A 13,944-nucleotide genomic window follows, 5' to 3' on the forward strand; every position below is an offset into this window, starting at 1 on the left:
AAAATTTTATCGACCCCAAATTACCCATTCTAAAACACAAAATAAGATGACGTTTAGTTCAAGATTTAGAAAAAGAATTTGAAAATATTTTAGTTTTTCTTTTCTTGCAAAAAATTGTTTTTCAACAAAGGTCAAGATTTTGTCAGAGTAGTTTCTTGGGGACAAAAACTAACATTGGAGGGCATTATACAATAAGTAAGCATTTGGACATAAAAATTACAATATAATTTCTGAAAATAGATAATTTTTGGAGTTAAGTTAAAAAATAGTATTTAAAATTTTAAATTATATTTGGATATGCATTTCACTAAAAAATAAATTGCAGTTTTTTAAATGGAAAAAAATATTTTTTTTGAAAAACTTAATAAAATCGTCAAAATTACTTTTTAATTTTAAAAAAACTCATTTTCGAAAAATCTAAAAAAAAAAAGTACCATAAGCACATTTTCGAAAAAGATCCCGAAAAAAAATCATGGACAAACAAACAGGTCCTAAAATTTTGTGTTTTTGCAACACTTTTGGAATTTGGAAGAGGGGAAAGTGAAAGAAAAAAACCCTTAGGCAAAAAGTAAAGGAGATGAAGCCAAGCGAAAACATCCATATCAGTAACAAGAACGGCGATAGTGAAGTGAAGAAGGTAACAAAACCCCTTTTCAGACCCGCTAAAGATGACTCAAAGCCACTTCTTCAAGATCCAGTAAGCGTTCTCTCCTTCAGATATGGTTATCAATTGCATTCACCATTTTCTCTGATTATTTGGGTTAATTAATGAATGGAAGCATTATTTTTTGTTTGTTTTATGTGTAGATACTGAGATCAGACCCAATTGAGACAGAGGAAGCTCTGCTGCGGTTGCCTCCTTTTCCTATTTGTAAACCTAAATCTCAAACCTAGTGAAATTTTATCATCTCTTTGTTAATTTTGTGCCCTTGAATCTGTTTTCATAAGCCTGGTTGTTGTTCTGCTTGAACTTGTTTGGTAATATTTAGTTATTATTAGTGCAAAGAAATATGTTTCTCTGAAATCCTGGGTGCTCATGTGATTTTATTTTCCCTTTTTGAAGCAGTTGAGCTTTTGCTTTAATTCTTTGTGAAAATTGTCCTTTCATCATTCTTTTGTATGGAATGGGATACGGTATAGTCAAACAATCTAATGTCGAAAATGAAACTAATTGTCCGATTCTAGCTTAAGCCTGCTACAATCAGACATATTATATGTTGCTCACATGGCGGGTCCCAAGCCTGGATAGAGGAGGAGGGTTTGCAGTAAGCTGTCAGCCAGCGTAATACTTGCCAATTTATGTTGAGTTTATAAACACGGTTCACAATTCCATGTTGTTTCGGCAGGAAATTTACATGTCTCATAGATTCTTCCCAGGAATCCAAGAAAAATAAACCTCTTAATTCTACTTTCTACATTGGCGTACGAGAAGTGAGATTGAGGAGTCTGTTTTCTGAAGTGCAAATTGAGCTGACCTACTGATAATGAAGAATTCTTGGGCATGAAATTGACTGTAAATGAGCAAATATTAGCTCGCAAGTTTAGAAGTGAGATTGAGGAGGCTCCTTATAATTGCAGTTCCAAATTTGAGCTACTTAGTGATAATGAAGAATGCTTGGGCATTAGAAAGACTGTGTATGGCAGAAAATAGAGTAATCGGTAGCTTTCAAGTTTCTGAGAAGCGACATATCAAAATGGATCCACACGCACAAAGCGTAGAAGTATACATTTGTTTTACCTTTCAATCAAATAACCGAACATGGTTTGGGTAGTGATACAGAAAAATAAAAGTTGTCGGACCGTTAATCTATCTCAAAAGGGATGTGGTAATAAGCTTTCTGTTTCACATGTAGTTCTTCTTCGAGCTTTGTGATGTCATATTACAAGATAATTTATCTTATAGAAAAAGTTGTCTGGTTCTTTTTTCTTATTCTAAGCAAAATAGAGTTAGGTTTAGAGGTTTTCATTTGTGCAGTTTTATGGCTGTGAAAAATAGGAAGTTATATGTCTATTAGGGTTGTAGTCTAATGATGAGATTAAGAGTGAAAGGTGCTGAGTGACAGAGTGAGTGGAATATCTTTTAGAGTTTAGATTGTTCTCTGACTGGTATGAGTTGCTGGGGTTTCTGAATTTCATTCTGCTGTTGAGTTTTGGGTCAAGGAAGAATGATGAAAACTGCATGCACATTCTGTAGAAGTTTGACGCTCTATCTAAAAAGAATGATGAAAACGGCATGTAGTATAATTCATAAAGCACAGAAGTGTTGTTCTGAGTTGCTATTTGCAGATGAAACCTAATCCATTTTGTACCTCCTTTTCTTCCTTTTGTATCTTACTTGTCCGTTGTTTTTGGTTATGGCATTTGTTATTCTCAGTGACCATCAAGTTCTACTAAGTGATATGGTAGTACTCTGGGTTAGATTGAAGGACAGTGGAGCTTTAGTGACTATACATGTATACACACACAAACTTAGTTGATCCAACTTTTGCAAACTCAAAAAGAATGACCTGTCTAAAAATGTGGGTGTAGATTATCATCAGAGAGAAACTTAGGCCTCAATATCTGTGGGAAACTTAGTATAGTTCAGCCTGTTCTAAATTTCTTGTGGTCATGAAATCAAATAATAATACAGGATTCCTACGTGTGGACCTTGAAAGTATGTTATTCATTATGCCTATTGTTTAATATCATTATGCTAAAAACATAGACTCTTTCTTCTTTATATGTAGAAAGATATGCCACTTATTTCTATTAAATTGCTACTTTTGTAACAACAGAAAACGGTGAAAAGAACCTTTATTTACAATCTTTGAAATAGAAATATGACTTTAGTTTGTAGACTAAGATATTTCAAGTTTAGCATCAATAGTCTGTGATGTGTACTGTTTTCTCATAGCGAAGTCAGTTTTTGTTTTTGATATGTCAATATTCAAATGTGCCGCCTTTTGATTGTTCAACACCTCAGTTAGTTAGAAGTTGCTCTTTAAATTTAAACATTGTGAAAAGTTTCTTTTGTTGGAATTGAAGCACGGTGCTATTTAATCCTTTTGTTTTAGTTAGGGTTGATGATTACACCAACTGATCTATCTAGAGTAGCAGCCTATTACATTTTCTAAGGCCCCTTTGATATGTTATTAGTCAAAAGCCAGCGCCCTTTTACATGCCTTTCTTGGTCTACTTGCTACCAGTTTCAAAATGTTTGTAGTTTGGCTTTAAGATAGAAAAGGTAGAGATAAAAAGGCATATACGAGAGATTGAGGGTGGAAGGTGAAGAGCGGATTTGCAATGCTAGTTTTAGCTCGACATCTGAGCCATAAGTTACTCAAGTTCATGATGGATTGTGGCTTGAAGGTTTAGCTCAATCGTGAAGGTTCCTTTTGGGATTGAAACATCCATGTTTTTCAGCCTTTTGGTTTTAGGCTTTTAGCTACTGATGATAATACCAATTAATCTCTAATCTTTCTTGGTTTCACTTTCCACTAATTTCGAGATATTTGTAGTTTGGCTGAAGGAATTGAAGGGGGGGGGGGGGGGGGGTGAGCACGGGGAAGGGAAGATTACGAGAGAGAAGAAGTGAGCAGAGAGTAAACTGTATTTTAAATATTATTTTTTTTATATAAGGGGAAAGGGGTAGTGAGAATTGAACTGACGTCTATCCTATGAGAGAATTCACTGATACGATTAGGTTATAAGCTTTAGCGAGTAAAATCTACCTAGGGAGACAAGTGGCAACAAAAAACTTATATTTTTGAGTATGGAAGGAAATTCGGAAATAAGATTGAACTAGGAAAATATGGTTGTGGATTGACAGTCAAACATATGAAACGTGCGGCAACTTAGTTTGCTGTGACAAGCAAAGCACAGATTTAGAAATTGGTTGGTTGAATCAGGCCCTTGGACCAAAGATGCATGTCAAAGAGAAAAATCTGTAGCATCTACACACAGTGGATAGAGTAGCATGCTCGTTTGTTACGAGCAGTGTTGTGAAGAGCGTGAAGCGAGGAAAAGCGACAAGCCCCTTTTCGCTTAAAGCGAGAAGCGAGAAGCGAAGCGCTCACTTTTTTGAAGTGAAGCGGAATTTTAAAAAAAATATTAAAATAAATACTGCATAGACAACCTATGTAACTGTAAGCAAAAAAATGGCAACAACTGAAACGAAAAAAATTGGGTAGCATTTCACTGCAATTTAAGACTGAAACAGTGAAAGAAAAAGAAAAAGAAGAAGAAGAAGAAGAAGAAGCAGAAGAAGAAGAGAATGAGAAAAAGAAGAACTGGAGGGGAAAAAAAATTTGGCAGCATTTCGCTGCTATTTTGAGACTGAAACAGTGAAAGAAAAAGAAAAAGAAAAAGAAGAAGAAGAAGAAGAAGAAGAAGGGGGAGGAGGAGGAAGAAGAAATCACATACCTGGGCTTGAACATGATGAACTTGAACTTGAAAAGTGCAGAAAATGGGAACCCTAATCGTCTGTTCTTTTCTGCTGCTCGATATGTTTTGAAAAAAGAGAGCTTTTTAAATTTTTAATCGTTGGCAGCACCTTAATATATCGAAGCGCTCGCTTCTGTCGCTTCTCACGCTTCTCGCTTTTTTGGCAGAAGCGAACGCTTTATAACACCTGCTACGCTTCACAACATAGAAGCGACCAAGTTCCCGCTTCGCTTCGCTTCACGCTTTAAGCGTTGAAGCGAGCGCTTTTCACAACACTGGTTACGAGGGATAAGGGATAATTAATCCCGGGATTATATTTAAGAAGAGTTTATCCCACATTTGGTTAGAATAAAATAGCGGTATAACTAATCCCGGGATTGTAGTGTTATTTTTCTCCCTATGGGAGGGTGGGATAACAATCCCGGGATAATTAAGCATTTCAAACGACCCCTGAGATATTTATTAAGCATTTCAAATGATTTAATAATAAAGCTGAAATTCTATCATAAAGGGAAATGTGGTCTTACATTATCTAACAATTTTCTGCCATCTAAAGGTATTTTCATATAAATAGAAAGAGGGTACAGCAATTTCAGTTTCTTGGACAAAATAACTCTTACAGTTTGTTGGAGAAAACCAGATAAATGGAAGGGAGAGTACATCAATTTTAGTTTCTTTAAGAAAACAAGATAATAAACATAACATGATCTAGGCTGTAAATGAGTTCAAAATGAGAAACCAAGCTCTATGTTATTATGTGAAGTGAAGAAATTGTAGTCATGGTGGTGAAAGGAAAGCTGCTTCAGCCATGAATCTGCAGCATTCTGAAGATCATTTAGTTTTTCATAATCTTGTGCATCAGAATTTATCCATATATCATTTTGCATCCTGTATGCAGCTAATCCAAATGGACTAAGACGAATCCCGCTATCAAAATTCTCTTCTACAGCATCTGAAACAAAAAGCAAAGGACTCAGTCAGGTAGGTGCACCTAAAGATAGCTACATGTTTCTCCCTCGGTCTCATATTATCAGTCGTGGTTACTAAAAATAGTTGTTTCAAATTATTTGTCATTTTAGAAGTTCAAGACAATATTGATATCTTTTTACTTTTTTACCCTTGGTAATAATTATCCTTGAAGACTACAAACACCTAACTTTGTTCAAATGCCAATGAAGAAAGATTAAATATCAAGACATGAATAATGGTAAAGTAGTCAAAAATCCATCCTAATTAATTTTTCTTAAGAGGCGTGTACAAGAGAATCATGACAGATAATATGAGACGGAAGAAGTATTTAATAAGCTTATCGTTTATAAATTTGTAGAAAAATTACTTTAGGAACTTTAACTATAATTAACTACATTAATTGTCATGAAAATGTTAAGTGATTTTTCCCATCCATCTAAGTCATGATGATTAGGTTATTCGATATTTGTGTTGGTGAGAGATATTAAGTATTTGATGAAATATAAAGGTGCACACAAGATGAAAACCCTTACTAAAGAAAAATGAATGAATGAAGAGTAATGTAGAGAGTACATACCTTGGAAAGATGATGACAATGTGTGGTAAGTAAGAAAGCTTGCGGAAACATTTTTAACAATTCGTTTCATTGGAACATGGTAAATTGGATACCTAACAATGACGCAAAGCAAAAAACTTATATGTGTACATAAATAAATAAATAAATAAATAAATAAAGAAACATGACAAAGAAAACATTTCTCAGTCATCTTTCACTAGAGCTATATCAAAGCAAAAACTAGGGGTGCTCATAAAAACCCGAAAAACCGAACCAAACCAAAAATAAAACCAAATCGACCAAAAAAATATATGATATTTTTAGGTTTGGTTTGGTTTTGGTTTTAAATTTTAAAAACCGATCAAATTTGGTTTGGTTTTGATTTTAATAAAAAAAACCCGAACCAAACTGACTATAAAAGTAGCTATTTAAATTTATTATTACACCTATATATATGTAAATTTTTATATAAAGTTTCTAAAACTTTATAGTACATATTAGTCATTTGTATTTTTAGTCTAGTTCTTTGCTTTTATAATAATCTAATTCTTTGCCTTCTAGTTTGATTGGTAGTTTTCTTTTATTAAGTACAAGAATTTATTTCATATTAAAAATAATCGATTTTTCATTGAGTACTTAAGTTATTCATCACTATTTGAGTCAATTATCATCAATATATCTTGATAAATGATAGATTTCTCAAAGAGCAATTGGTTTGATAGCGTTACGTTGAAAATGTACTCGCCGGAATATGCGTTTGGTAGTGTATGTCTCATATTTAAAAAAAACCCAACAAATAACCGAAAAAACCGACAAAAATCGAATCGATAAAAAAGCGACTTAATTGGTTTGGTTTGGTTCCAATATTTGAAAAACCGACTTACTTGATTTGGTTTCTTTTTAGGGAAAAACCGACCCAAACCGAATCATGAACACCCCTAGCAAAAACATAAGAATAAGAAGAAAAATATTTACCAAACAACAGCCATCCAACTTGCAGCAGACAAGTCAGTGCTCTTTAGTGTAGCGAGTCCAGGATAATTCTGAGATAATTCGAAAATCTACAGCAGCAAAAAACTATATTAGCTTGTAACTGGGAATTAATAAACTTTTCGTGCCATAACAAAGCTGTGAAATATCAAATTTATACTCATATAGTCCTATGTTGCTTTGGAATTTTTGGAATAACAGAAATTTCAATGTATTTAACCAGAAGCAGGATTCTGCTTCAATTACGAAAATCCTCTATAGTGTTGAATAATCATCTATGAAGCTATCGCACTTTTAGACCTTATCTCTATACTACAATCAATAATTAGCTAGAAGCCCCCAGAATATGACCAATCCATTTTAACTATAAAAAATATGCTCACGCCACCTGATTAAGGAGGTTTATTTCTTCAAAACGTTAATATTTATAATTTTATACGATAGAATAATTGTGCAACCAACATAAATAATCAATTTTAGAATTATTGATTTGAAATTGCAACAGTAGTTAGAGCATCAAGTTTATTGTACCTTGTCTGCAAAGGGAATTCTCCAATAAGGAGTGCATGTCTCAGAATACTGAAAATAGAGATAGCCCAAACGATCTCTTGAGCCCTCCACCTCAACACATGAATCTGCAGAAATGGAGTTATTACTTAAAGACCTTGAAAACTTGTCCGTACTGTCACTTGCATCACTCCAAGATTCCACCTCAAAATCAGTGCCATCTACTTCATCTCCAGATGAATTTCTACAGAAAGTAAAATAGATCATCAAATACTGCTAAATTTTTTCACATATTGCTTTAGTTATTATTATTATTATTATTAAGAGATAATAGTAGAGCTTTTGGTCCTTGTAATATACGACTCAGCACATTAAACCTTCAATTAATTAAAATGTCTGTTTTTTGTTTGTTTATGTAGAAATATATTATATTTGAATTTTTATAAAAACTATATTACCGTCAAATATGAAGTAACGCTATAAACTTAACATAACATGTAAGTAATTAAATGGTGGAACCATCATAATAAATTTGTGAATATTCAGAAGCAAAGGGATCAAAAGTGCACATTTCAATTCATTGAAGGTTAAATATACTTGGTCAGATTTGAATTAAGAGAAATTGTTATTTTACGGAATTTTAAATATATAAGGCTCTTTTTTAAGTGTCTTTGCTAAAGATCAGAGATAAGATAATAGAATAGAGGAAAAACATATAAAAAATAATAAACGACAAATAAGAAATTGGGAGATAGCCAAAAAGGAAAATGACTGGGACAAAGGAAATAAAAAGCACAACAAAATAGGAAAGTCAGACAAGGTTCAAGATAAATTCAAACTTGAATTTTGTACACGAGAAACGCTTTCACAAAGGTCTACCAGCCATGACACATTTGTCTAGTTTGCGATTGGGGGTGACATGATCAAATATTTAACCTAGTTTAAGAAACTTTCTACATAAATATATAATAATTTTACCAATCTAACGAGTGTCGTATCACCCCACCCTAAAGGGTGGATCCGCCCCTGACGCAACCTACTCGTGTGAAAATTTTAATCTAACCTGACTGGTATACAAAGTAAGGTACTTTCTGATAATTTTTTATCCGTAACCCATATAAATACTAGTAATATTTTATCTGCCTAACGATTTCTCTTAGGGGTTTACATTTATTGATCATTATTGTTGGTATACTCAAAATTGAGAAGGATCTTTTTGATAGAAAAATATCTATACTTCTATTGAAAAAGAGGGTCCAAAAGTACACAAAAGGGAGTCTAGGGGTACAATTCAAAATAACTCGTGATTTTCTGTAAACCGATGAGATTAGCAGGGACGAATCACAAAAAAAAAAAAGGTACGGTGCAAATTGCAAACTTCATATACATTAGGGACTTGAAATAAAGTCTTAAAACTCTAAGAGAGTAGTAACGTGTTAGTCATCCAAATATGTTAGTGTTTGGTTCAAATCCGAGATATATAACCAAGACTTATAATGATTTTCATATAAATAATATCGACTTGAGCTAATACCTAATTTAATATCCAAAATTGTTATTTGGATAATTCACATAATCCCTTAAACTAATCAACAAATAGAAGACTTTGTATTTGCCTCAAAGGAAAATAGGAAAAGAAAAATAAATGGATGTCTAATTATACCTCAGTGTAGAAGGTGATCTGATTGTGTAAATCTGGATTGCAGATAAATAAGGAGCATAATATTGAACAACAGTCTCATTATCTTGATCTTTCAAACAAATAGGAGCACCAACACCATATGCACTCCATTCTTCATAGCAATCCCACAAATCTCCAAGTGTGAAATATTCATCACCATTTGAATTCCACGTCCTACTTTGATCATCCATGTTACTCTAAAATATTTAGCACAAAAAAGAAGTTAATAAAAGTGAAACTAAATAAGAAGAAAAAAAAAAGAATATCGTAGAAACTACGAGAAAATGAAAAAATTAACGACTTAAAAAGAAAACTAGACACGAATTCTCCACAATGACACTATTGCAGATCAATTGAAAAGGATATATGTGGTGGCACATTTGTTTTCGACAAAAAATGTTACGCTACCGGTTCAAATCATGTCATCCCAAAGTATTTTCCTCAATAAATAAATAAATAAAGACACATTTTTGGAGAAATTTAAAAAGAATGTGGCCGTAATAGGAAAAAAATCTGAGACCATTCTGCAGATTTAGAAATTAGAAATTAAAATAAAAAGACTGAAGTTTTGATAGGAAACAAGCTGTTGATCAGAGATTGTAGCATTGAAAAATTCACCAGACTACAGAAGGAGAAGAAACTAATTAAGAAAATATTCAATTCAAACTGAATTTTGGAAAAAAAACGTCTATGTATAATCTTTTTCAGATTTTAAAAAAAAATAAAAAAAATTGAATTTCTGGACAAATCATATGTCTCTATGAATACAGTAGAAACAGAAAAACACAAGTAGTCAAAACAAGTTTTTGATGTCAAACAATTCTGGGGAACTGTATGGATAAAATGGCTTCAACAAACTAAAAATCAATTTGAGAATGAGAGAATTAATTCCAAAACTAAAGCACAAAGATTTATTACAAAAAAAAAAAAAAAAAAAAAGGATAGTTACCCTTGGTAGAGGTTTGGATGGGACAATGGGTGTCACAGATTGAAGGAAACTCTGAAGATTTGATCTTCTTGTTGACAAGAAATCAAGTGAAAAAGGTGACATTTTGATATATCACCACAAAAACAAGAAAATGGATTTCTCTTTGTTTTTTCAACTCTAAATCAATAAGCAACTAGTGATAAATATTCACTAGTCTTTACTATAAATAATGCTAGTGTTTGAAGATTCATATAATCTCAGAGACTTTTATTCCAGAATTGGATAAGAATAAATTTAAGATTAATTAGAGTTGACAAAGAGAATAAAAATCTAATTTCCACCACCTTCACTTGCTATCACTCTACAATTGTTAGAGTAAGCTAGAAGTAAAATCTTGATAGTACAAGAAATAAAAGTCATTGAACATGAAAAGAGGGGGAAAAAATGGGAAAGAAATAGAGTAAAAGAGTTGCTAGAATAAGAAAAATAATTATTAGATGGACCTGAAATTGAAGAAAATGGAGATGAAAAGGATCAAAGAAGAAAAAGGACAAAAAGTAAAATAATTAAGTGGAAAGATAGAATTGCCGTAATATAACGGAGAAACATTAATGGTAACAATTAATAAACTCATGTAACTAAAAAAATTTCTATCAATTGTTAAATGCTAGCATTAACTGATTACCTTTTAAAGACCCTTAAATCTGTTTATAAGATACAGATGAAATAGGCAATTCTCATCCTATTTATATTGTTTACAACAAAGAAGGAAGAATAAAAAAGAAAGCTAATGTGGAAAAAACGTAAAAACATGAGCAAAGAAAGAAGACGGTGACCAATTTGAAAATTGGTCCATATATCTAATACTACTCCTTTTTTTTATTTGAGCCCGAAAGATAAAGACCCTTTGTCACGGAGCGCTTTACTTTCAATATAGAATTTTTTTGCACGAATTCTGACTTAATCAGGCCCGACGACGAGCAGTGTGGAGCAACATAGCTCCAAGGGTTGTCGTACGTCGAAAATATACTGTTATATAGGTAAAAAATATTTTTTATGTATATATACCGTGTGTTGATTAATCCCCTTAACTTTTTTGTATACTTATTTCTTTAAAATATGATACCCTTAATAAAAATTCTGATTTACTACTGACCGCAAGTACGGGACACGGCAAAAGAAAATGGTGACAAAGAAAGGACACAAAAAATTCAAGAGAGAAAACAAGGGGTGGAGAAGTCGAATAGCTACATAAACACTTGCATAAAAAACAAGCCTAAAAAGTTGTCAAGATGACGTGAGAAATAGAGTGTTAGAGTTAGGACAAAGCTAACTTACAATATGTCAATAGTTTGCTTCACCATGTGTCTTCCAAGTCCCACAAGGTAACCTTTAGAGGGAACTCTTGATTTTTGGTTTGTGCACAAAGCAAATATGTAAAAAATTGTTAGTGTTTACCCGAAAAATGGATAGAGTTGAATTTATACGTAGTTCCAAGGGTATGTGGCGCAACTTAATATAAATTGTAAGGATAAATAAAAATATAAATATGGATTGCAAAGAATGCGAAATAGGTAAGGTTGCAAGAAACAATGAATCTCAGGACTCAACAAATAGAATCAATTTAAGAAATCTGAAAGAACGATTCTTTACTATGGAAGAATATAGCGTTTTTATTACAATGTAAGCATGAGAAAAACTTTACCTTTGATGAATGATAACCATGCCCTTTATAATAGAGGGACCTTGCTCTAAGCATAATAAAAAATACTTAGTGGGAGACCTATGATAAATCAGCTTTTTCAAAATTACTGCCAAGATTCTCGCTAGTGGGATCGCAACGGCTTTTGTCTGTGAGCTCGATCTTGCTTTGAGCCTTCGATATTGGTTTGAGCTCGATTCTAACTCGAGCTCTCGATCTTGGCTCGAGCTCGATTCTGACTCGAGCTCTCGAATTAATTCGGGGTCAATGTTGGTCGGCCTCTGGATCATAAACATGATAGTTTTACTTTGTGTCATAGTTCGATTTGGACTAGAGCTCGAAAACGATGTCCAACTCGACATGGATCGGCTCCTCGGGTTCTAGGCTTGTTTGTTCCATCTTTGAAGTCTCAGTTCGATCGACTATCGTTCGAACTCGATCAGACGTGCGAAGGCGGAAATCTATTTCGACCGTATACAGATAGTCCCCTCGTTTTTCAGGAAGAATATGGTGATAAACGATATGATTTTTTAATGGCTCGATCAGATTATAACCTGACGTCCCCATCGGGCTCGATCATGACGCATGCGATAGCTGTCCCGTCGGTTTAGTCTTTCAAGGTATTTAATGTATGTCAGACGGTGGTCGGCCACCGCTGATACTGAACCGCCATCGCTTAAGCCTATAAATAACCCTTCCTCTTTCCATTTAACACTTTTACATCTTCAATCTTCCAAACTTCCCAAGTCCCTTTTCGTATTTTCTGATTTACTCGCAAGCCTGTGATTTCCCAAAACCCCCTCTTCAATTCTACCAAATCTTTGTCACTTTCTTCTATTCCTCACTTTTGAATTTGAAAATGGCGAAAACATCACAAACCATTCCTTAGAAAGAGAAAACTTCATCTTCACAGTGTGCCGCTGATGAGACACTGGCAGAACCACGGCCTGAGGAGTGTGTTCCCGGGGCGTGTGTTCTTACTTCAGATTTTAAGGTCGATAAAGGTTCATCGGTCCCTGGCCGGTGTGAGCCGGTATTGAGGTACATGTGTTCGATAACCGAAAAGCACCTCAAACGGCTAAAGAAGGATTGCAACTAGGGTGAAAAAGAAATAATAATTCCTACCCCTGACGAAGATATCACTTCTTATGTGAAAGGATTTTTGAATGTGTATACTTACCCTTTCACTTTAGGTCCCCTCTATTCTGTTATTATTGACTTATGTCGTCAATACCAGGTAACCCTAGGCCAAGTCCATCCTTTTTTGTGGCGGATCGTTACCCTGATCCGATATTTTGTGAGGAAAATCGAGGGGATGTCGTTCACCCTCAACCATCTTATCCGATTGTACCGTCCTTGACTTTTTTGAGGAGGATTAATAAAACTATAGCGTCGGGCTACCAAGGCTCTATTCTCGAGCATTGACGAGGACAGGGATCGGGGTTGGATGGGCAGGTTCGTTCGAGTGAGGACTTCGGACCTAATTCTGGCTGAAAAGATGCCCTTTCCCGAGGAGTGGAATATGAAACGTAAGTGTGATAATGATGTTACTTCTACTTTGTTCTTTCATTTCTTTTCTCATCGACATTCCCCCTTTTGTGATGTAGCGATTCCCTGGATTCCCGGAGCAATTTCTGATCTCAATAACTGGGTACGAGCACTTGTTTCTACCTCCACATACGCCGAGCGCTCATGGCGTGATTTGTCAAAGGGTCGGTGGGAGGCAAAAAATCATGGTAAGCCCCATTCTCGTACTCTTTGATAATTCGAACGAGGTGGTTTTCAAATATTTTATTAAGATTTTCCATATGCAGGTTTGGATAAAGACGCAGTTTTGAGGCCTTTGTCCAACGAGGAAGAAATCTTGGCCTCTGTCCCAAAATCGGTGAAGGGAAACAAAAGGAAAAGAGCCCCCGTTCCCGAAGACCCAAAACCGAAGAAGAGGACGGCTCGTAAGCCGAACAAGAATGTCGTTCCTTTGACCGTGGAATCAGTTCTGCGTCTAAGGGATGAAGATGAAGAAGAAGAAGAAAATGATGGGTTCGCGCTGGCGGCCCGAACAAAGAGAACCACCGATGCCCCATTGGCAGCTGGATCGATGATGCTTCACGAGGCTCCGCCTCGAACTGAGGATATACCAGAGAAAGATTCGGGTAGAGTCCCCGAATTATCGGAGATCGAAGACA

The 13,944-nt window shown here is 34.5% G+C and overlaps 2 protein-coding genes across 2 annotated transcripts; one reads left to right on the plus strand and one right to left on the minus strand.

Annotated features, from left to right (window-relative positions):
• Positions 1-510: 510 nt before the first annotated feature.
• On the plus strand, positions 511-1,024 carry LOC104088093 (uncharacterized). Its single transcript, XM_009592714.4, has 2 exons — positions 511-697; positions 808-1,024. Exons 1-2 carry the CDS (start codon positions 578-580, stop codon positions 892-894), a joined length of 207 nt encoding a protein of 68 aa, XP_009591009.1. The 5' UTR covers positions 511-577; the 3' UTR covers positions 895-1,024.
• A 4,018-nt stretch (positions 1,025-5,042) lies between these two features.
• LOC104088094 (uncharacterized) lies at positions 5,043-10,538 on the minus strand. Its single transcript, XM_009592715.4, has 6 exons — positions 10,078-10,538; positions 9,111-9,325; positions 7,472-7,691; positions 6,926-7,011; positions 5,972-6,063; positions 5,043-5,377 (listed from the first exon to the last, which is right to left on the minus strand). Exons 1-6 carry the CDS (start codon positions 10,177-10,179, stop codon positions 5,151-5,153), a joined length of 942 nt encoding a protein of 313 aa, XP_009591010.1. The 5' UTR covers positions 10,180-10,538; the 3' UTR covers positions 5,043-5,150.
• Between the last annotated feature and the right edge of the window lie 3,406 nt (positions 10,539-13,944).

The sequence above is a fragment of the Nicotiana tomentosiformis genome, chromosome 1 (genome assembly GCF_000390325.3).
Source record: "Nicotiana tomentosiformis chromosome 1, ASM39032v3, whole genome shotgun sequence".
In the NCBI taxonomy this organism is placed as follows: domain Eukaryota; kingdom Viridiplantae; phylum Streptophyta; class Magnoliopsida; order Solanales; family Solanaceae; genus Nicotiana; species Nicotiana tomentosiformis.

Excerpts from the sequence above, each read along its gene's own strand:
- LOC104088093 (XM_009592714.4), top strand. The coding sequence starts at position 578 with ATGAAGCCAAGCGAAAACATCCATATCAGTAACAAGAACGGCGATAGT. Across the intron at positions 698-807 it reads AGCCACTTCTTCAAGATCCA|ATACTGAGATCAGACCCAAT; the intron begins GTAAGCGTTCTC and ends TTTTATGTGTAG.
- LOC104088094 (XM_009592715.4), bottom strand. The coding sequence starts at position 10,179 with ATGTCACCTTTTTCACTTGATTTCTTGTCAACAAGAAGATCAAATCTT. Across the intron at positions 9,326-10,077 it reads CATCCAAACCTCTACCAAGG|AGTAACATGGATGATCAAAG; the intron begins GTAACTATCCTT and ends TAAATATTTTAG. Across the intron at positions 5,378-5,971 it reads ATTGTCATCATCTTTCCAAG|ATGCTGTAGAAGAGAATTTT; the intron begins GTATGTACTCTC and ends TTTTTGTTTCAG.